Below are 21,648 nucleotides of genomic sequence, written 5' to 3'. Positions count from 1 at the left end.
CCCTGTTGCATGAAAGCTGGCTTTCCCAGTTTAAAGGCCGGAATCCAGCCAAGACAAGACAGAGATAGAGAGAGAGGAAGTGAACAGGAGAAGACTTGAGCGCAATGCAGACCACCGTGTTTGTTCACAGGGTATTTAAACGAAAAGAGGTCATGTGGGTTTTGCGGGGTGGGTGGTCTGGCTCTGTACCTGAAGGGAGATGTGCGTGGTCGGACGGATCTTGGTCCCGGAGAGCTCCACGTAGGCGCTCTTGCCCAGGAAGTGGGCCGTGATGATCTTCTGGCACTTCTCCCCGAAGAACCCCGGCAGACAGCGGCAGGCGGGCTCCCCCGAGACCACCAGGCACTGCGCCCCGTTCTGGCAGTCGGCCTGGTCACACGGGCTGGTCTGCAGGAGGATCATGGGAGGGGGGCTTTCGCAGAACAGGCCGCTGGAGCACGAGCGAAAGACAGAAGAGCTTCGTAAGAAAGGTTACCAACGAGAGGAGCTCATGGGGCGCCTCGCCCGTGTGTTACTAAGTGACCTGAAGATCTCATCGAGCTGTTTCTTGACAGAAGCCAGAGCATCAGCTTCAACAGCAAGGTTGGGCAGCTTGGTCCACCACAGCCACTGTCCCCATTGTATAAGGGGGCACCCCCTTTTCATGGTTGTACGAATGTTTCCGTCTAGTGTCTACTTGTGTCCCCCACGGTTCGTGCTTCATTGTTCACTCTGAAGAAGAAGCCCACTGGGCCCTCTGACTCAATACTTGGTCCCCTCTTAGTCTTTCTCTGTTCAGGACTAAAAAGGTTCAGTTTTTTCTGCCTGTCGGTGTAGGGCAGCGATGGTGATCACTGGGCTTCACACACAGACAGACAACACCAGGCTGCTGTTTGGGAAATGACAGCAGGGCCATCCTGGTCTGTTTAGTCTCGGCCTTGCATCTCAGGTAAACCTGGAGTAAGAGGTGTGTGTGAGGACTCGGGGGGCCGCGAGAGACAGACTGACGGTCTCCCCCCTCCCTTCTCGCTTCGGAGATCACGTTTCCGCCCGGACGAGGCCAGAGAGCCCCAGAGGAGAGGGCAGCCCATCCGCTCAGGGGCACGGGCACACACAGGCACTTCCAGCACTCCTCCATAACCAGCCTGCCTGCTCAATCTGCACGGCTGCACTCCATTCAACACCTTCAACAGTCCCGGGAGACGGGCTGGGCGGTAGGAGAGGCCCAGCCGCTCTAAAAAACGTTTCATCGACAGCACAAGAAATTGAATCCCATTATTATTTTTTTCGCCAGGCAGGGTCTTCAGTATTTTGACAAAGAGTTCAAACAGCCCTGCAAACCAGCTCATGCTATTTCACAATGCACTCGTGGAAGTCACACACAATAAGATGGATATGTGGAACACCCGCAATTGTTAACAAAACTGCAAGAAATCTAGCCAGCTAATGAGCGCTCTGACACTTTTGTCTGACTCTGCTTCTGGGTATGGAGTTACACACTCAAAACTGGGTCAGTGTTCCCACACGCATGGCGTGAGTGACCGTCTGCGTCCGGCCCTGCGGTGCACAAAGCCATGCTCCCAGGTGCTGCCGAGACATCCGCCTGCTCCATCTTTGGTATCGCATACGTCTTCGCTCTGTTTCAGCTCTACGGTGAGCAAGAGCACACGCAGTGGCAGCGGTTTCCCTGCCGCAGAGGCGCTCGCCCGGGTCAGCCCCCCCCCCCCTACCTGAACCCCTCTTTGCAGATGCAGGTGTATCCATTGACGGCGTCCACGCACTGCGCCCCGTGGCGGCACTTGTTCTCCAGGCAGTCGTTGTAATCCTGCTCGCAGTGCGGGCCCACGTACCCCGGCAGGCACTCGCACCTGAAAGAGCCGGGACACAGGCTGGTCTGAAACCGCGGCCGCCAACAGGGATCGCCATCCACTCTGTGCGCACTCAGCCAAGCGGGAGTAACGCAGGCTGCACTGCATCTGCAAGCCCTTCCGTGAGGGACAGTTAAAGGGATATGGAACAGGAGCAGGAATCCCAAAAGCCGCTGCCAGGAAAGACACTTCAGCTTTATATACCCGGATCAGATCAGCGAAGAAGATGCATTAACAAGCGTTTGTGCATCTTCTTCGCTGATCTGATCCGGGTATAAAATGACGAAGAAGATGCACAAACGCTTGTTAATGCAGGGGTTGGGCAAACACCATAGGAGGCATGCTTGCAAAACAGTGATATATCTTTGTACACATGCAGATCACCCCCCCAAAAATTCTTTCATCTGTTCAATGAATTTTGCAGACATAAAAAATTCACCGGGCCAGGTCTGATTGATTGTCTCCCCTTAAGATTTAAAAAAATATCTTTCGCAAAATTCAAGTACCACTTTTGCTTACATCACACAGGCTTGGTATTCCAGGACTTGTATAGCTAAACATTAGCTAAGCCATTCACTAGAAAAATAGTAATAACTGTATTAGAAATAATACAGGACAGACTGGGATCCCTGCTTTCTGTTTGTTGCCTGTAGCCTAGAGCCTTTGTGTTTCATGTCATGCTTACCTGTATCCCTTCGAGAGGGAGATGCACTTGGCGTCGTGCTGACAGGGGTTAAATCCTGGAATGCAGTGATCAATCACTTCCTCACACAGGTCGCCTGCAAGAGACAGGCTCTCGGTCAGCCGTCAGCGATCAGCGAGACGGATCCCCCGACACTGGAGTCAGGTTCTCGGGCGTGGCCGTCAGCCCGGCCGCCAGAGTCTGCCCTTCGACCCTCAGCGCCATCACGTCAATCCCCTGTCCCCGTCCGCTCTGAGCAGCTAAGAACTGCCGCCCGCAGTGTGCATCCTCCTCCGCTCTGAGCTCATTTTCCCCCTGTGTCTTTCTGGCTCCAGTTTCAGCAAGTCTGCTCACAGGCGGTGATGAGTGGCAGACATTGAAAATACCTCTTTTTCTGAAGTCAGTTTTGCCCTGTGGCTTCTGTTGTAAACCAATAAGATGAGACACCTATCCTGTCTTAAAATCTCAGGGAATTATATGGCAGGCAATCCGCCAAAAATACATTTACATAAAGAAAACAAGAAAATGCTAACCAGCCACACTGCTGAAACAAAACTCAAGTTATTTTTTAAGACTGGGACGGTTGAGAACCTCAGATGAATTTGCTGCTATTAATCAGTTGAACAGGGTGGGCTGAACAGCCCTCACTTGTGAACTTGCTCATGTTCTTACAGCACGCCTCTTGTGCTCTGTGTGTAGAGATACATTAGCGCCACATGTTATAATCAGCCATTTCAGCCTTGGATTGGTTGGGTTGGAGGAATTCAGCACTACTTGTTCTGCTCCTGTAACCTCTGCTCCAGGAGCTACAGTATCAGATGTGGGAGTCGATTTGTCTGCATTGAAGGCAACAGAAACTACAAAATGTTAAAAGGAGTTGCACTTCATGTCTGTCCAAAACAAATATTTTAGTTTTTAGTCACAATCTTTAGTCCTTACAAAAGCCTGTGCCAGCCTGGCTTGACCGCTGTATTAAAATCCCCAAGCCTGTATTAGTCAGCCTTTGGAGCACTTGTGTGTTTGTGAATGACCTGCAGTAAAAGCAAGGGGGAAGTATCTAATGAACTAGTAAGCTCTAGTAAGTAGGTTTGAGTTCAGTCTACGGCCGTGTCTGTCAAATTGGGTGTATTAGGTAATCTCACAAGCACATCTCTCTTCGAGTTAGATATAATAAGTTTTTTATTCAAAAATTATTTAACCAGGACGTCCAGCTGAGATCAAGATATTCTTCTCAAAGAAATGTGGAGGCTGAGGTTGGGACAGGAAACAGACTATAACCAAATTAAGGTTGGGGAAACTTTTGACAGACTTTACATCCCGTTTTTTGGTTTGGCCAAGATACTAAAGTTAACAGTCTTTAGAAACAGCTGGACAGGATTCTTGGATCAGAAAGACTACAAGCAGCTAAAGTAGCAAGAGCAGCTGAATCACCACCTCATTTTTGTCACTTGTCTCATGTTCCGATGTTATGGATCTTAAGAAGAGTGAAAGATGACAATGAGCACAACTTAGACTGGACGTCAAGTAACGTCTCATCCGAAAAGGAGTTTTGACTCACAGCCGAAGGACCTGATGAACTGCGGTGCTCTAAACTTCATTCTGGTCAACGTCTCAAGGTACACAGCCACTGTCAGCTGTGGTAAATGCCTGCCATTGGCGAACCTGCCCCCCCTTCCCAACATTCACAGTGAGCCGGGGTAGTTTTAGATGTTTCTCACATGACGGTTTCACCTTTTTCTACAGGACTGGAACTCATTTTCAGATATTGGATAGTGGCAGCATGCAGTAAAAAAAGAAGATTCTATATATATATACACACTGCAGGGGCTAGCTGAATCTGCCAACTCGAAACCTGCTCTGGGTTTAATAAATTCCATCTCCTTTCCACCCACTAAGTAGCTACTGCTGTGCAACAGCCATATTTCACATGATCAGCGGCATGATGGGTGATGTGTCATGTCTCACCAGCTCAAGCCACTAACAACCTGGGCTCCACAGGCCGTATTTCAGCAAACAGCTCAGCGGTGCCCGTCTTTCAGCTGGCGGAGTAACAGATTTCTGTGCGGCTGCCGAGCAGATGCAGTGCACACAGCGCTCAGGTTTCAAAGGCTTCTCTGCCTTCTGCTGCCAAATTCATTTCCTTTTCAGTTTCCTTCATCCTGCCATTCAGAGTTTGGGAAGCTGGCGCTGTCCAGCAGACACTCGGAAGGTGGCGAACGGGTTTAAGAGAGCGCTTTTCTCTCTCTCTTCCAGAGAGCCGTCTGCTCCTCGGTTTTCGTTTGACCTGTAGGTCTTGCCATGTGATCTTGGAGCGCATGGCCCGGTGACTCAGAATGACGCAGGCAGTGAGTTATCTGTTAGTCCAGCAAAAGGCCGTTGGTCAGTTTTTAGTGCACCCAGGAGGGTGAGCAGGGGTAGAGAGGAGGCAGACTTCATCAGATCAGATCTGTCATTCCTGTCATCAAGGAATCTCTCTAAATTAATCAGCTATTTGAAATCATAATCTATATTAAATGGTGATTTAAGGGGGGGGGGGCGTCCTGTCCTGATCCTGGCCCTGTAGGACAGCAACTTTTCATTCAAGCTCAGTTCTTTGCTGGTCCTGTTCCACTGATTATTGGTCAAATTGGGAAAGCTGATCAGCTTTTCTATGTTCTGAAAGTGTTGGGAAGGTTAAGCCGTGCTGGACTGCAAGACCAGACACCTCTGATTCAAACTGTGATTTAAGGCCCTTCAGGCTCTGAAACGAAGACTGATACAGTGTGATTAACCACAGAGCAAAGAAACAAAGTACAGGATTGCAGTACGAAGGAGAAGGACAAAAAGATTGCAAGTGTTTTTTTTAATACATTTAGTGTTAAATGCATTAACCGTAACTGCAAATATTATTTTGTCTGTATGACCCATACCTGAGTCATTAACATCGTATAACTCCATTACTGCCTTACAACCTGAACACTAAAGATCTCAAACCAATTTTTTTTACAGCTGAAAACAGTGTTTTTTCTAATTCTGAGGCTCCTCCTTCCATATTATTAAAGAGAGTCCAGGTCTGCATCTGTTTTAAATCTGTTCCATTCAAGTTGGAGTTTCACTTTTATAAAGTAACTTGAGGACAGCTCTTGTCCAAAGGCACTACATAAATCAAAGTTGTGTTGCACCGTGCTCTATTACCTACACATGCAGTGGACACATTGTGCAAGGCCTCATTTGCAATAACTATACCTTTAGATCTCCACTATTCCCTGTTACACACAAAGGCCTTGATGTGAAAATGCACGTAGTAACATAATCGCATGCGACAGCTATGCAATCAATACTGAGGAGAACACATGGACCCACGGGCTACTGAGAGGCTGGAAGAGAAGAAGAAACAGACCTTTTCTCCTCAGGAAAGAGCTGGCAGCTTGCAAAGGAAAAGAAGCAGAGAGAAGCGTCAGAAATGCTGAGCAGACACCTGCTAGCTCACTCCCTGACTGATGAAGGGAGAGCAAACCCTGTTAGAGGTTTATCCTGCTGACAGGTTGTAATTTGGAGGCACGATGGCATATTCTACTATCTGCTTAAAACCTGGTGTTCCCCACTGGAAATACTATAGACAGCGGAAGCAAACATTGTCAAATGGGTGGTGTTCTTTCCATGTCATGGTCGAAATATAAATACATCATATAAAATATCTTTGTTGCTCTTATTTGATCAGTCCAGAGAAAATGAGGTGTGCATCACAAATCAGAGGACACATGTGGAAACAGCGGTGCTGTAGGGGTGCGAGGAGTCCCAGCCCAGTTCAGTGAAGATCTGAAAAGAGGTTTATTTTGTAGTGGAGAGGCCTCCTCAAGATCAGACTGACAGTGATTCTCTCTCTATCTGATCTGCTCACCATTGCTCAGAAGCGCCCATTTATGCTTGCAAACATCTTCTCTAAGTGTCCTAAATCTGGCCAATCAGAAGAGCACATTTTAGGTTCTACATGTTTGGCATTAACCATTTTTCAACACAAGAAACTAAGTGGAAGATTAAAATCTTGTCAGGAGACACAGGCTAGACAGGATGGAAGTTTCTTGTCCTTCACAGGCATTTGAATAGATGAGAAATTCATTTTCATTCAGGAATGTGCAAAGGGCAGGGGAAAAAAGACAATTAAAACAGATGTTGTAAAGCCTGTCAGTTTGACTGTGGGAAATTGAACATGTTGCCAAGCAGTAAAATAAATTATTCAATCAATCACGTCATCAGTATGGTTAATTTTACATAAAGTCTTTCTTGTAAAGTTGACCCAAGCATTTCACTTTTTACAAAAAACCTGCTATTTAGCAAAAGTAGAAACAGTCCTGCAGGGGCAGAAAGTTTCTAATTCAGTGAAAAACACCCAAACTTGAAAACTGAACGTACAAACACCGTGTCTGTGTCTGGACATTTGTCCTTGTCCTTAGGTCCCGATGCAGGCGATCGTATTTATAGCACAGGTGCACCGGTGCTTTGGAAGAGATTGCACTGCTTTTGTGCAGGTGCTGATTTGAATAATTACTCCCCTGCCTTGCATTAACACCACCTAGTGACAGACGCAATGCACGGAGGAAGAGAATCCGGCTTTGCTATTTGTCACAATCTCGAAGACTGGGCCGGGTGAAGGCTGTGTCTCTGTGTGTGTGGACTGCAGCCCACATCTCGGACACAGCTTGGCCACAGGGTCCACAAGCGTCACTCCCACTCCACTCACCCTGACATGGGTGGTTTACATGAAGCGAGGTTCGCCAGGTGGGCATGGGCCTGCACCAGGTGTGCACGTCCGGCGCGCAGGTACCTGTGTAGTTCGGAGGGCACAGGCAGGTGTAGTTGTTGATGCCGTCCACGCAGGTGGAGTTGTTCTCGCAGTCGTTGTCCTCGCAGTCGTCTGGGTTCACCTCGCAGCGCTCTCCCTCGAACCCGGGGGGGCAGGCACAGCTGCAGGAGCACAGAGAGGCCGGGGGTAACAACAGAGATGAACACGGATCTCACTTCCTGTGACTGTCACACATCACCGCAGTCCTGCGCTCAAGCTCTCTTTTCCTGCACTGCCTGCTGAACTACGAAACAAAAACGTGCTTCCAAGAAAGGACAAATAAATAAGTGAATTTCCCTGTAAACAAGTCAAAGTCAGGTGTATATATGTCTACATGAAGGGTGCTTTTAGCTACTTCCATGATCGCTTTAACCTGTGTGACCATAAGAAGGCAGGAAAGCTGGCAGTCAACATTATCTGCTCAGCCTACAAGTTTGATGTACTCATGATTTTGGGCCTTGATTGGTGAGCCTAAAGGAGCACTATGGGTTTGCTCCATCAATAACATGGGGAATTCTGAACACAATTCCCTTATGAACTCCTCAGACTGAGTTTCTGTACCTGATGTTCTTTGGAGACCAGAATGTCGCTCTTCAACTAATTCCAGGACAGTAATATCCTCTCTGTAGCATATTCTAAATGAGGTCTTGATAGTGCACTGTGCAAATAATGACTTTTCCTACTACAAATCAAGCATTTTGAGCTTAATTGTCATGCTTGTGTTTAGATTCTGGCAAGATTCCTGGATGTCGAAATGCCATATCAGCAAAATGAGTTTAGACAGAATTGTTGGCTGTGACTCCTCTAAATTTCTATTTTAGAGTCTGTCAGCAAGATAGCATTTCACACTAAGACACTGGTTTAGGAAAAGCAGGGCACATATTTGCCTTTCTTGATTTATATCTTTCATGTTTTTAACTATAGAGTCCAGTTTTATATGTAACCTGAGACAGTCTTGGAACATGTTAATTTCTATAATCACTCAAGTAATTGGCTCTCATTCAGCATTAGATTAAAAGGCACGGGAACTTCAGAAGAGTCAGGAACGAGAGGAGGCCGTTCTGCCCATCTAGCCCAGTTGGTAGTTAGTAGTTAATCAATCCAAGAATCTCATCCAGCTGTCTCTTGAAAGAAGCCAAGATACTGGCTTCAGCAACATGGCTGGGTTACTTGTTCCACGCTCCCGAAAACCATTTGTGCAATGAAGCGCCCCCTGTTCTTAGTTCAGAATGCACAGCCTCTTGGGTGACCTAGAAGAAACCGTCGCTCAGGGACTATGGGCTCCTGTGCTGTAGTGTGCTGGTTCCCATGCGAGGCTGGGCTCTGGATGATATTTGTACTGTGCTGGAGCCACGTACAACACAGGTCCTAAAGTTTCAGGAGGAGTTTCGGGTCCCCTGCAAGGGTGCTGACGTACACATTTCCCGAGCTCGGCTTTCGAATGTTGTACACAGCAGAACATTACAAAACCACTACAAAATACAGAGATAACCACCGCGCACAGCTTTAGATGTGACAGACAGTGAACAAGTGGTGAATAGGTGGCGAACAGGTAGTGGATATGTGGTGAATAGGTCTCATTCCAACATGCATGTACACAATGAAGCCTGGTACCTGAACTGGTCCTCTCGCCCTGGCTGCAGGTGACAGGTGCCTCCACTGGCGCAGGGGGAGCTGATGCAGGCATTGATGGGCGTCTCACAGTTCTGGCCCTGGGGAGACATTGTGCGTCGTGACAATGCAGCCCCTGGCCTCGCGCGCAGCTCAGGGCTCGAGCCCGAGTTAACCACTGAAAACTCGAGGGTCGTGGGTAAAGCCAAGAGTGCAGTAGGTGATGAAACGATTCACTTCTGTCTGACTTATGCAGGAACGGAAGAACCAAGAGATCGACGTACTCAGTGCAGCAGAAACCTAAACTACGAAACTGCCTTTTTTCTAAAGGATACATCTAGGGCAGATCTCACGACTGCAGACTTAGCTCTGCAAAAGCTGCAGCACATCACTTTAATCTGCAGGCAGAATTTACACTGAAACTTTATTTGGGGTTTTGAAAACCACAGATTGTTTGAAATAAAAGACTATACACACACGGAGGGCAAAATGCGCTTTCTTTCCATAACTTCCAGAGAGCCACCACAGTTTCAAAATCTATGTAGCAGGCCTTTCGTCTCCCCAGCATGTCCCCTCTCGTGATCAAAGCTGCTTCTCGGGTTCAATTTCATTTTATTTTGTTCCCCTCCTCCCCGTCCACCTCCCCTCTTCCCCTGCATTTTCTCACACTTGGCAATTAATTAGAGCCCAGAGGAGCCGGTGCATAACAGCCTCCTCCTGACTGAAAATGTCACCAGAAACCCAGAGCGGAGGTGGCCTGAACAGGGAAATGCCGCCTGGATTGATGGACAGCACGTTGAACAGTCTTTGCACAGGACGTGGGGGGACCAGCGCAGGGAGCTCGAGTTTTAATTAAGAGAAGAGCCTCAGTTTTCCAGCTGACGAAAGGTTAAACTCTCATCGGTGCTTCTCGGCCGAGGCGCTGACAGGAATCCCATAAGTAAACAAAGGGCTGACAATCTGAGCTGGACAGCAGAGGCACGGGGTCAAGGGGCTGCTCTCTAGTGAGACAAAGGCACCCTCTTTGCAAACAGGAACATGAGAAATCTGACCACCTGGTTGTGTCAAGGGGGGATCAAATTCATTTCTATTGAGTTTTTAGTGTCCTATTGATATATCTAATCATTACATTACCCTCAGCTTCATCTCCCGGCTCCAGGCTTTTCTGATAAACTGCTCTCGTCTCTTGGAGCTGACTGTTGTGAAAGATACAAGTCTGCCTGGTAACTTGGGATTTTTTCTTTGCTCTGCGACTTCAATATAGCCAAGCTAAGCTGGACTGGGTTTCTACTTCAGTAGTTCCTTCCTGAGGAAAAGCAGGTCACTGCTGGCAATGGTTCTTGTGGACCAGTAGGTGGCGATGGTCTCTACGGACCAGGTATTCTTAGCCAATGCCCCACTACACCGCATGGGAGAGACTCTGCACAGAAGGCCTGGTTATTTCTGACCACTGATTACTCCATGGTATTGTTTTTTTAACAACACCATGCAGGAGATTACTATTGCTTCCTGGCTGGTTCAAGTGTTCCCAGTCTAGTCCATCACATTTCTTTCTCCCCAGTTTCTGCGGGGAGTTATCTTTCACTTCTCCAACTCACCTGCTACTTTGTGAGCTGTTGACTCAAAAGTACAGTGGCTGGTGCATGTCACCCAGGTTTTGGACAAAGTGCTTTCCTCCTGCATGGAAACTGCTTTGGGATCCTTCTCAATGAACTCTACTATATGAAATGCTGCAAGTATTAATAACCTTTAAAAGCACAGCGCTGTGATGCCCTTTCATACATTCACTCAGCAGAAAGATATTATTAGAATAAAGCCCAGTGATAGCTTAGGAAAACCTTGTAAAAAGGATCATTGTGTGAAAATGTAGAAAAAACGTCAATAGAGCAAAATTAAACCGTGGCACAACTTTTAACTGCTCTGCTGAGATCTTACAGAGGCAATGTACAGCATGTGGCAGCTTGTAAACAGATGGCTCAAGTCTTAAGAGAAACATTAAAAGGCTAAATTACCCTCGGATATAAAAAAACCCATCTACAGCTAGCGTTCCAATCAACCTGGCAAATGCGTTTGCAGCAGTTCTGCAGCGTCTGCTGTCTGCGCTTCGTCTTGCTGACATTCAGAAGACTTTCGGGAGCCGGCGGATGTTTTGTGTGAGATGAACCCTGGTGCTCCTGCTCGTGGGGAGCTGCTGGAGAGGACGACAGGACCCGCCGCTCTCACCTTGTACCCATAGGGACAGGTGCAGCGGTAGAAGCCGGTGACGTCACTGACGCAGGTGCCGTTGTTCTGGCAGGGGGTGGACAGGCAGGGGGCGCACTTGGACAACAGTGTAACGTCTGCAGGGCCTGTGAATGAGCAGGGGAGGCAGAGAGGGAGGGGGCTGTGAGTTGTGAAACACTTCTCCTCCGGGGTGATGAGTCCAGGTGTAGCTGTATTCTAGATTAGCATCACAACCCTGTGATATAGCTCTTTATATTGTCTTGAGTTTCTGTGTGCTCCGTTTTGTGCCGCAGTTTTTCCTGACATCTGCATTGTCCCTATGAATATCCCCGCTAATGTGGCACAGACTCTGTCTCATGAAGCATGTATGCATTTGTAGTTACACTTCTTTTTTGCTTGATTCCTTTCCACAGAGTAAAAAAACATGACATAATTTAAATTTAATACACACCACAGAAAAAAGAATGAGAAACAAATGGGCCACAACTGAAAACATGTTGTGGAATAGATGTACATGAGAGTTTAGGAATCACAGAGAAGGTTATTATTTCAGAAACTATTTAAAGTTGCTGGAGTTTATTTTTTTAAAGAAGCAATTACACAGCTGTAAGAAGCTGTAGGACTGGAAAGAAAAGCACGAGACACTGATTCCCCAGAAAGTGGTCAGGAGCTGACAGACAGTGGACCGAAGCTGACAGTGGACAGAAGCTGACAGGCAGACAGTGGACAGGAGCTGACAGACAGTGGACCGGAGCTGACAGACAGTGGACAGAAGCTGACAGACAGACAGTGGACCGAAGCTGACAGTGGACAGAAGCTGACAGGCAGACAGTGGACAGGAGCTGACAGACAGTGGACCGGAGCTGACAGACAGTGGACCGGAGCTGACAGACAGACAGTGGACCGGAGCTGACAGACAGTGGACTGGAGCTGACAGTGGACCGGAGCTGACAGACAGTGGACAGAAGCTGACAGACAGTGGACAGAAGCTGATGGGAAGGCAGTGCATCTCTCACCTTTGCACTGGAACCTGTTGAGTGGGGTGGTGAGCAGCAGCCTGTCAGCCATGTCTGGGGGCCCGCTGCAGCGGGCGATACCAGGCTCTTTGAATCCTGCCTTCACCCACTGGGACAGCCAGCGCAGGTCGCAGTTACAGTACAGCGGGTTGGCGCCCAAAGCCCTGCCAAACCACAGACAGGACGCCCTCAGGATCAGCGGCACACACAGCAGCACACTGACACTGTCTTTACAACACAGTAACATGGTTACAGTCTTCTGGCTCCACATCCAACAGAGCTTCTAATCGCCTGTTTCACCAAACCGTCATCATCAGATCGCAGGCTGTGGCAAACCCGAGCCTGAGCAGCACACATAAGGTCCAGGATGGGACCAGTCCAGAGAAAGGGACATATACGTGCCACACAAGGCGATGATTCAGAGACACCAGTTAACCCATCCAGCACGTCACTGGGAGGCGGGAGAACTGGGTGGACCAATCCGGTATCAAAGCTATGATCCAAACCTCGAAGAGCAGAATTGTACAGTACACCACCAGATCTGAAGGATGATTCTCCTGCTTTCCGAGAAAACTGTGGGTTCAAAGGAAGTTTTGTCACCACCTCTCTGAAATCCAAAGCTGGCTGTACTTATAATAATAATAATTAAAGAAGTCAGTAGGCCCTGGTGATTAATTCCTTTCAGTAGTAGTAAAATTTACAAAGGCTTCCTGTGGGGCCCAGTTTCCCATAAATGGAGTAAAAGAGTCTCGTTCGTGTCAATCATGCTCTGCAAGAACAGAGGCAAATGTTAATCCCCCGTACACCACATGAGCCAGAGTTTTCTCTGGGCTCCTATTCAGACTGCAGTAGTCTGAACCCAGCTCCCCAGCAGTGAAGATCATGCCCCACTCCTGCCATCAGACTCACAGGTGGGAGAGAGATGTCAAGTGGTTGAACGCTCCTTCTGGGATAGTTGAGAGGTCATTGCCGTGGAGAGTACTGGGAAAAACAAATCAAGAATTCAATGAGTGACAACGTCAGGTCTTAAAGGGGATACATTTTGACCTCAAAGGTTTTTTGAGCTATTGTTTCTGGGGACAGTCTCCAGAAATCTTAAGCGCCAGCACACAGTTGGTTCAGCTGGTTGATCCACTGTTCTTCAGCTCTTTAGCAACTATCACAGCTCTGCTTCCCAGGCCTCTGTGTCTAACAGGCATTTTCCCTAACCTGCCTTCCCCTCACTCTGTCAGCTCTGCTCCTGTGTGCTGGCTGGCAGCGCTGTCTTTACAGGACACTGGGTCCCATTGTGTGACCCCTGGATCGACAGTGCAAGACAGAGGCTGATGGGTAGAAACTCCGCTGGTCAAGCACTGTCGCACATGCCATGGGGTTTGTGGGCCCAGCACGAGTGACAGAGATACCTGACCACCTGCAGCTTAGGAGTTGCTTGCCCCAACAAAAAAAAACTACTGATCTCGTGCATCGAAGCTGAACAGGTACACATTAGCAGCTACTGCTTTAAAAGCTTTTCAGAAGCAGGCAGCTAAAGGTTTTTTCCCTGCTCGAGAGTGAACTGAATCAGATTTGGGAGTCCTCAGAAAAAGGGCTATGTTAACAAAGTATTTTCTACCATGATATAGTTACAAAAGGTTTAAATGGAAAAAATAACCACCTGTTCTCTAGGTAAGCAGTAAAGTAACATAACCATGATGTGTGCTAAATGTATATTTATATCTGACATTTAGTACAAGAGAGTTATATTTTGGATGTCTGAGTAATAAAATACTATGATCAATATAAATCACACAAATGCATGATATGGTGGTTTAGACTTTTTAAATTAGCCTTAAGGAAGATGAGTGCTCAAATTTTTGTTTCCCTAGGAAATCATGAGGATGCACATTTAACATTTAACTCTAATCTCGGTCCCCTAGTGATGGAGAACCGTTTTTTTCAAATTACAAGGTGACTTAAAAACTGCTCGTTATAAAACTGCAAATAAGGAGGGTGTTGGTGTGAAGTCGCTGTCGAAAGAGTATTGGTGACACTTACAGCAGACGTAGAGATCGGAGCCCATCAAACGCATGGACTGGAATACAGCGGATCTGGTTGTAGCTCAGAATGCTTCAAAGTAATAAAAAGTAAAATAAAAAATGAATATGTTAGATTAGAAATTTTAAAAAATCCATTCTGCTGCAAACAAGGAACAGAAACACAGAAGAAGAGTGATTAAGTCCCCCGCCCACAGTAGAAATGCCGTTGCCACGGTAACTTACAGAGTGGCCAGCTGAGACATGTTGCTGAAGGTCATCGGGGCCAGAGAGCTGATGCTGTTGTTGCTGAGGTCACTGTGTAAGGAGACACACAAGCACTGATTACAAACAAGAGCCAGAGAGAGCTTCGTCCTTCTCTAGCAACGACGGGAACACCGATTCACAAAAACAGGCCACAACAGAGAAGGGTCTGCGATGGAAACGCTGAGCTTTCACTAACGAACTGAACGAGTCTGCCTTCGGTCCCCTCTGGTGTCGGACCTACAGTATGTGGGGCAGTGAAACTTCTCAAATATTGTCAATGGCCAGGGAATAAGAGGTGCCATACACCACGTCCCAGCGAGCGAAGACAGACGTGGACAGAAATACGTGACGTGTCTAAGGCTGGACCCATGGGCAGCGAGCAGGGCAGGCCAAGAGCTAACCATAGGGAAGGCAGCACTCCGCCCTCCTCACAGGCTGATCGTGCTCTGGGTCTGTTGAAACTCTAGTCCTGGAGGGTCACGGTCCACAAGGTTATATACTGCCAGTAACACAGAACCCTTGGAATGAGGAAAAAGTGGTTCTACAGAACAACTGATTAAAACGAGGCCGTCATCCATTTTGATATGTACAATTTTAAGTTTACAAGTGTTTTTTTTAGTATTTATGGGGTTGTTAATGACCTACAGTAGATATTAACGTTCCATGGAACAACATACGTGGGGCCTGGGGTGCATACCCAACGCGTTTTCATTCAGATCATCTTTTCATTTGATCACACATGACTCGCTGTCCTTTAGGTAATCACAATACGTCACCCCAGGGTGTGTATGGTTGTGGTAATGTACGCTGCCGTGTTTTAAAAGTTGAAGAGTATAATCACGTGCAAAGTCCGGATGAATTTCCTACAAATACAAAAGCCCTAACAGCGCATCATTCTTCAAGAGAACTGGACACATGAGGACATACAGCACAAGTTGCACATGAGCGTGGAAGCGCTGTGATGGACTCTTACATGAGAGAGAGGTGTTTGAGGCTGGCCAGCTCCTTAGGCACAGTTGTCAGAAGGTTTCCCTCAAGGTATCTGGGAAGGAGAGTTCAGAAATCATTAGATACTCACACTCTGTCTCCTCCTCTCCATTTCAGTGTGCAGAATTCAGGGCTAGATCTCTATATTTCACTCTCAGTACTGCACGGGAAGAAATCCCAAGTTTGTACATTTTTAATGAGGATCCAAGGGCCTGAAAGCCTGTATGTTGAAGACACAGTTAAAGTACTTCCGGTGTTCACAGCTCCTTACCCTCAGAACAAGGGATCTGTCCTTCTGATGTGATAATATTTCACTAACACTGCCATGTTGACCCTGCACAGCTTGTGAATTGCAGGAATTTTATTCCCTACAAGGTAAAAGCAGGAACAGGTACAGGAAGCTGAGGGGGCACCGCGCGCCAACCCTCTGTGTGCCCTGCGGATAACAGGCTCTGTCAGACAACATGAGCCACACTTTAATAATGCTTTGTTGTCAGAGTGTCCAGATGAATTTCCAGTGCAAAGACACCACTGAACTCTCTCGTGAGGAGTTCTCCATTAGGGTGATTTATAGGTCCCTTGTTTAGTGTAGCGCTACCATTTCTCATCCTTCTTTTTTCACAGTTTTGCATGGCGGCTGCCTTTTCTGTTTCTACCCCCATTGCTAGGGTGCAATGCACAGTAAAAGCTATGCAAATTCACAGACTGATTCCTCTAAAACAGATGCTGGACAACAGCTGTATTAGATGCCTAGTTCTATTTTTCTGTGCATCAATATCATTAAAAAGGACTATCTGAGTGACAGAGCACCCAAGCTTGACTACAAGTCCTCAGTTTCTTGCCCATTTTGATTTAAAAAAAATACTCCCTCCTAATGATGACATTAAAAGCCTTCCGTAACTGTGCCTGACTGAGGAGCCGATGCCCAGTGGCACCACACAAAGACAGACAGGGCCACTCACAGCTCAGTGGTGTCCTTGGGGATGCCCTTGGGCAGAGAGCGCAGACCCCGATTACTGCAGCGCACCACCGTGTCTGAGCACGTGCAGGACTCGGGGCAACGTGGCAGGGGCTGGCAGCTACTCTCCTCGGAGCCTGCAGGGGGCGACAGAGAGCAAGGCGCAATTCAGGAACAGGGATCCAGGTCTACAGGGTCACATGAACGACGGCACACTCTTTGAAATCGCTCCTTTTTCTGCCACCACTGTGGCATCTATGGCGTAAAAACTCAGCATCGGCATCAGGCTGTACATGATACCCAAGGCCGAACAATCAGATCCCGATGTGTCTGGGGCTCCTCCATGTTGCGCATGGGACTGTGCTGCATTCATTCTTTTTTCTAATTATGACAAAATAATTCAATTTAAAACAGAAATATAAAATACCTCTCACTGACAGAAAGGGAATTTCATACATAAATCATAATATTCTCAAGAGTTAAAGATGTTCACAGACGTGACAGAAATGAAAACAGAACAGTGAAAACCTAAAATGGCATTGGTGTGTGCAACCTTCTCATTGTGTTATGACACGGCCTTGCAGAAACTCAACAGTAGGTAGATGTCTCTTGTCTATGAAATACTTTTGAAGAGGAGCTCTGGCTTGAAAAACCCTCATTTATGTTGAGCACAGAACTGAAATGAATACAACCGTACTTAAGAAACAAAGGGAAAGCCACTTTTCCCCACCCATGGTCAATTGGGAAATGTAGTTCATGGCGCCCCAGATGGACATCATGAACTATGCAGCCCCAGTAACCTGTCACACCTCCGGATGATAATAGACTAATTACTAATCTTGCACCTTACTTCACAAAGAGAACAGGGAGTACCATACTGGCTCTAGAGGAGACACAAACTAAGACATTAAAAACGTGGGGTGCTGTTCATTGGCTATCGATCTGCAGTTTCTCTATACTGACTGCATTCTTCTTAGTTTCGGAGAACTCTGAAATTGTAACAAAATAAAATACGGAAAACACCAATTAAAGGCCGATGTGAAAAATGTTGGTTTTGGCTGGAAAGCTTGCTGTTTCCACACAAAGCTCCTTCATAACGACTGTTTTACTCCAAAAGCCCAGAGAGATATTATCTGTACAGACCAGAGATGAAAGTAAACTAAGACATTAATGGGAGATAAAGAAGTCTCTGGCTCAACCCAAAAATAACATGTAGGCTGTCTGGACCTACAGACCCCCACAAAGCACAGACCAGTGGTTTTACTTGACTGATAGCCAATCTCACATTTCATAACTGATGGGAGCACCATGAACTCCAGAATAGTCGCATTTTAATTTAAATCACATTTTTATGTGGAGAAATCTTTCCTTTATTATTGCAATCATTACAAATTAATTATGTTCTTGTTTTTGCTATATTTTGGCTCTTTGGAGTGGAAAGAGTATGATAGCCTACTCCCTGATAACAGAAGCCAACAACCAATGTTCAAGTTTTACAAAAACAACAAATGTCCGATTTACAAATTTGCAAATGAAGTATTTCTGAACGCCTTTTGCCTTTTCTCCTCCAGATGGGAAACAAGCGATAGTTTCTATGCCTCTGAAGAAAATGTAAAAAAGAAAACACACACAGCTCATTCCCAGAAACTGCATTTAAGTAAAAAGAATTTGATTTCTCTCTTACTGATTTTAACTCTTTCTAGATCTGTGCACTTAAAGATGTAATGATTCCAAAAATGAGGAGCACATTTTGGCTTTTTGAGCAAGATACTCTGAAAATCTGCATGTTTATGTCTTTTTCTTTTGCTTTTGTCATGGTCCTCTAAAACACAGGAATTCATTCTTGTGTGACTTTTGTTGCCCAGTCAGTTTTGTGTTTACAACAATAGATTCCAAAATGATTTCTTCCCAAAATGTCTGCAAACAAGCGTGTTCCTTAAATCTCCTCCAGAGTTCACTTGAATACGCAGCGAAAGAGACTGAGCTAGAGGAAGCCAAACCGCATTTCCTTCTTCTAGTAAAAATTTATGGAGCAGTTGTGTCTCTCCTGCGTTTCTCGGCTGGAAAGGGGGTGGGAATGTGTGGTTTCTCCTTAAAATTGAGGGAAATGTGAGACAATGTGCTTACAAAGCGGCTCACATACGGTATACCCTGACATCTGGACCAAACACTTCTGAAAGGTGCAGTAAGGTATAGGAAACATGACAGAAGATTGGATGATTGGGGACACACAACTTCCTAGGACATAAACTGTGGTTTGAAATGACAAATACAAACAGATGTGGCAATCTGAAATGAAACAGGACAGAAAAGGAATTAAGTACTGCTGTACTACTCAGAAATATTTCCTCCTTCTCCACAGGCAGTATTGTTCATTCAGTCCTCTACAGAAACCAGAATATCCTACAACCCTAAATCCACCGCACTTTAACCTTTATCTAACCAGCCTGACAGTGTGTTGAAATGACTGCAGGCTTGACAATGATTTCTTTGCTTGCTGCTTTAGCCTGTCCTTAATAACTGTAAAGGAAGTCATGCAAATTTGTAATTGTCAGCTCCACTGCAGAGTTTGAGAGGCACTAAGGACAGACTGTTTGCTCTGCGGCGTGTAAGACTGGTTTACCATGCCTTCACTTGCTCTGGTGGGCTCACATGAACACATGTTTGAACTCTAACCTTTAACCCCAGTTTGAACCTTCACTCCAGCTTCTGAAAGGCTCATTATATGGAGGAAAGTTATTTCTCCTACGACCAGTCTAAGCAGAATAGCTCATGGGTTCTCATGGATTTTCAGTGTGTCCGGTTATTTATTCTGCAGTTTGTAAGGGTCAAAGTTAGTTCGGAAAGTAAAGCAGAAAGTAAAGCCCCAAGGACACAACTGCAGATTTTGCTGGATGATTCCGTTCTCCCATTTAGAAGCAAATCTGAGAAATGTCTGTTCTCATGCTTCTCATGCAATTGTTGTTACCTCTGCTAAGAAATGCACAGCTTTCGATATCGCCTTGGCTGAACGTTCACTTACGAGAAACACACAGTCCCTTCCACTTCTGAGTGGGAGTGTGTCATGCCTACCCCATTTTCCCAAAGCAACCTGTACTAGATCAGAGGAAACACACAACGCGTTCGTGCTACTGGTGTTCATGGTCTCCTGGGGCCAGGCAGGGCGCTGTACTGTACCGTCGCAGGTGAAGTCAGGCAGGGCCACGTCCTGGATAGGGATCTCCTTGAGGAAGGCTGGCTTCTGGCAGCGTGGGTTCCCACTCACCACCCTGGTCTTCTTCAGCCACAGTCCCAGCCAGGCCAGGTGGCAGTCACACACATAGGGGTTGGACAGCAGGTTACTGAGGGAAAGAGACAAGTGTAACAAATCGACTGAATCTGACTTGAGCTCGGAAGTGATCCAGAAAAAAGGGATCCACCCAACTGTGCCGCAAAAGCCACAATTCAGCATCTCTTTGGATCTTTTTACAGCAGCCTCATCTCGTCCGGACTCCAAAGCCACGCAACAATTTCCCAGGCTTGCATTTATAGATTTGTAACTTTTTATGTATGTTGACATTTAACAATGAAGCTTTGCTTTGAAACTAGCACTGGCTATTTCTGAAATCTAGTTATTAATCAAATTTCATTTAAAATAGGAAGACAGTTTTAGGACCACTAACAGGGGACTTATTAAGGCCTAGGTGGCAGGGTGTCTGTTCCATTATTTACGCGTTGACTAACTTACAAACTTGCTTAACTGCAGACTTGAACTGCTCGGAAAATGAGTCAGACAGCCCGCTATCAGCCAGCTAACTAAGCAAGACAAAATCCAAGGAATGAGAAGGTACTGAAACACAGAAGAAGTGTGTAGGAGGGGGAAATAAAGTTGCAAGGGACTTTTTATGCTTAGGAATTGATCATGGCTGCTGCTACACACCAAACTGAGTGGTCTGTTGAACCACTGTGTCAGACTTAAAGCGCTAGAACCACAGCCTGGAACTTCAGAGGGGATGTTCAATTATTTCCTCGTTAAATTAAATTATTTCCACCGCTCGTTAAATGATTTCCACTGCTTTTACTTTTAATTGCACTTCCCTTAGTATGCTCTGGAGTCAGACAGTCCACCATCACTTAGAAAATCTGCACCAGCCAAAACATCACGTCCCATCGAAGCAACCAAAAAGCAGCAACCAGTAGCAATTCAGTGTCAGTCGTTACAGAAAGCCCTGAAAGCCGGACTTAATTCCCACTGCTAAAACAAACAGAAATGAATACATACAGTACTCATATTAAATTAAAAGAAATAAAATTGCTGCTATAATCAAATATTCTCCCCCACAAAGTAATCCCGTTTTTCCCCGACTGTTCCCTTGCCCAGCAGATTTCCGGACAGCGGAAACACTTGCCGGCTCTAATTTAAGACAAGAAACCCATTTTTTCTGCCCGAGTCTGGGCTGCTTGTTATCCCAGTGGACTCAGAAACACAGCTGCTCCCTTAATCCCCACGTTACTGTGCATCTCTGCAGCCCGCCTGGTATTTTTAGCCATACAGCACTGGCATGAACCCTAACAGTGTCAGCCACAGGGTAATTAAAGAGCTGCCAGGCTTTTGGGCAACATCTTCCAGGCAGAGGGGGAAGAGAAATGGAAAGGGCTTCGCTCCCTAGTGTGATGTGGTCCCTTATATTAAACACAGCTTCCTCAACACCAACCCCCGCCACCCAACCCCTTCTCCTCCTCACCCCCAGCCACTAACCACAGCTTTGCTGAGCACAATGGGACGCTCTGTGTGTTTTGGACCAGAGGACAGGATGTGCCTGGGACTGGGTGTTGTGTTGGCAGGGACTTCCAAACATCTTGAACTGGAGCCTCAATCCACTGCTCCATTTCGGGCTCCTCAGGTTTAGCTTCTAATTCTTCACTTAGTGAAGGGTGAGGGCACTTCAGGGGCGTAGGGGGATCTACTTAAAGGCTACAGGGCTCCTCCTCTGAAAGTGCTGTTGGAAGCTGTGTGCTTCTTGGCATAGGCTGATGGAGAGCCTGAAAACAACTACTTCAAGACCAGCAAAGGAACAAGCAGCTGAAGGCAGTTTAATTGGAATAGATTTTTTAAGACAGAAAATAGGCACTTCCTCACATAAAGAGCTCTGAAGTATTGGGGACAAACTGCACACACAAGCTGTGGTCAGCGATTCAGTGGAATACTGATGAGTTCATTCAATTAAAAACCTACAGAGAAAA

The 21,648-nt window shown here is 46.5% G+C and overlaps 1 protein-coding gene across 3 annotated transcripts in view; it reads right to left on the bottom strand.

The window, feature by feature from the left end:
- Window positions 1–21,648, bottom strand: part of slit3 (slit homolog 3 (Drosophila)) — a 181,783-nt gene that overhangs the window by 11,803 nt on the left and 148,332 nt on the right. For 2 of the 3 annotated variants that reach the window (XM_088604744.1, XM_088604746.1), the window contains 14 exons: window positions 19,603–19,766; window positions 16,430–16,562; window positions 15,454–15,522; window positions 14,460–14,531; window positions 14,236–14,307; window positions 13,111–13,182; window positions 12,202–12,365; window positions 11,186–11,310; window positions 8,966–9,063; window positions 7,334–7,473; window positions 5,909–5,935; window positions 2,533–2,626; window positions 1,710–1,847; window positions 190–430 (listed from right to left, as the gene is read on the bottom strand). In XM_088604744.1, the coding sequence (XP_088460870.1) occupies window positions 190–430; window positions 1,710–1,847; window positions 2,533–2,626; window positions 5,909–5,935; window positions 7,334–7,473; window positions 8,966–9,063; window positions 11,186–11,310; window positions 12,202–12,365; window positions 13,111–13,182; window positions 14,236–14,307; window positions 14,460–14,531; window positions 15,454–15,522; window positions 16,430–16,562; window positions 19,603–19,766 (1,609 nt within the window). The remainder of the gene's footprint in view (window positions 1–189; window positions 431–1,709; window positions 1,848–2,532; window positions 2,627–5,908; window positions 5,936–7,333; window positions 7,474–8,965; window positions 9,064–11,185; window positions 11,311–12,201; window positions 12,366–13,110; window positions 13,183–14,235; window positions 14,308–14,459; window positions 14,532–15,453; window positions 15,523–16,429; window positions 16,563–19,602; window positions 19,767–21,648) is intronic. The other variant, XM_088604745.1, reaches the window with a different exon arrangement.

This window comes from Lepisosteus platostomus, chromosome 13 (genome assembly GCF_059453375.1).
Source record: "Lepisosteus platostomus isolate fLepPlt1 chromosome 13, fLepPlt1.hap1, whole genome shotgun sequence".
In the NCBI taxonomy this organism is placed as follows: domain Eukaryota; kingdom Metazoa; phylum Chordata; class Actinopteri; order Semionotiformes; family Lepisosteidae; genus Lepisosteus; species Lepisosteus platostomus.
Note: the sequence above shows the minus strand (reverse complement) of the source record. Positions and strands in the feature narration are given on the sequence as shown.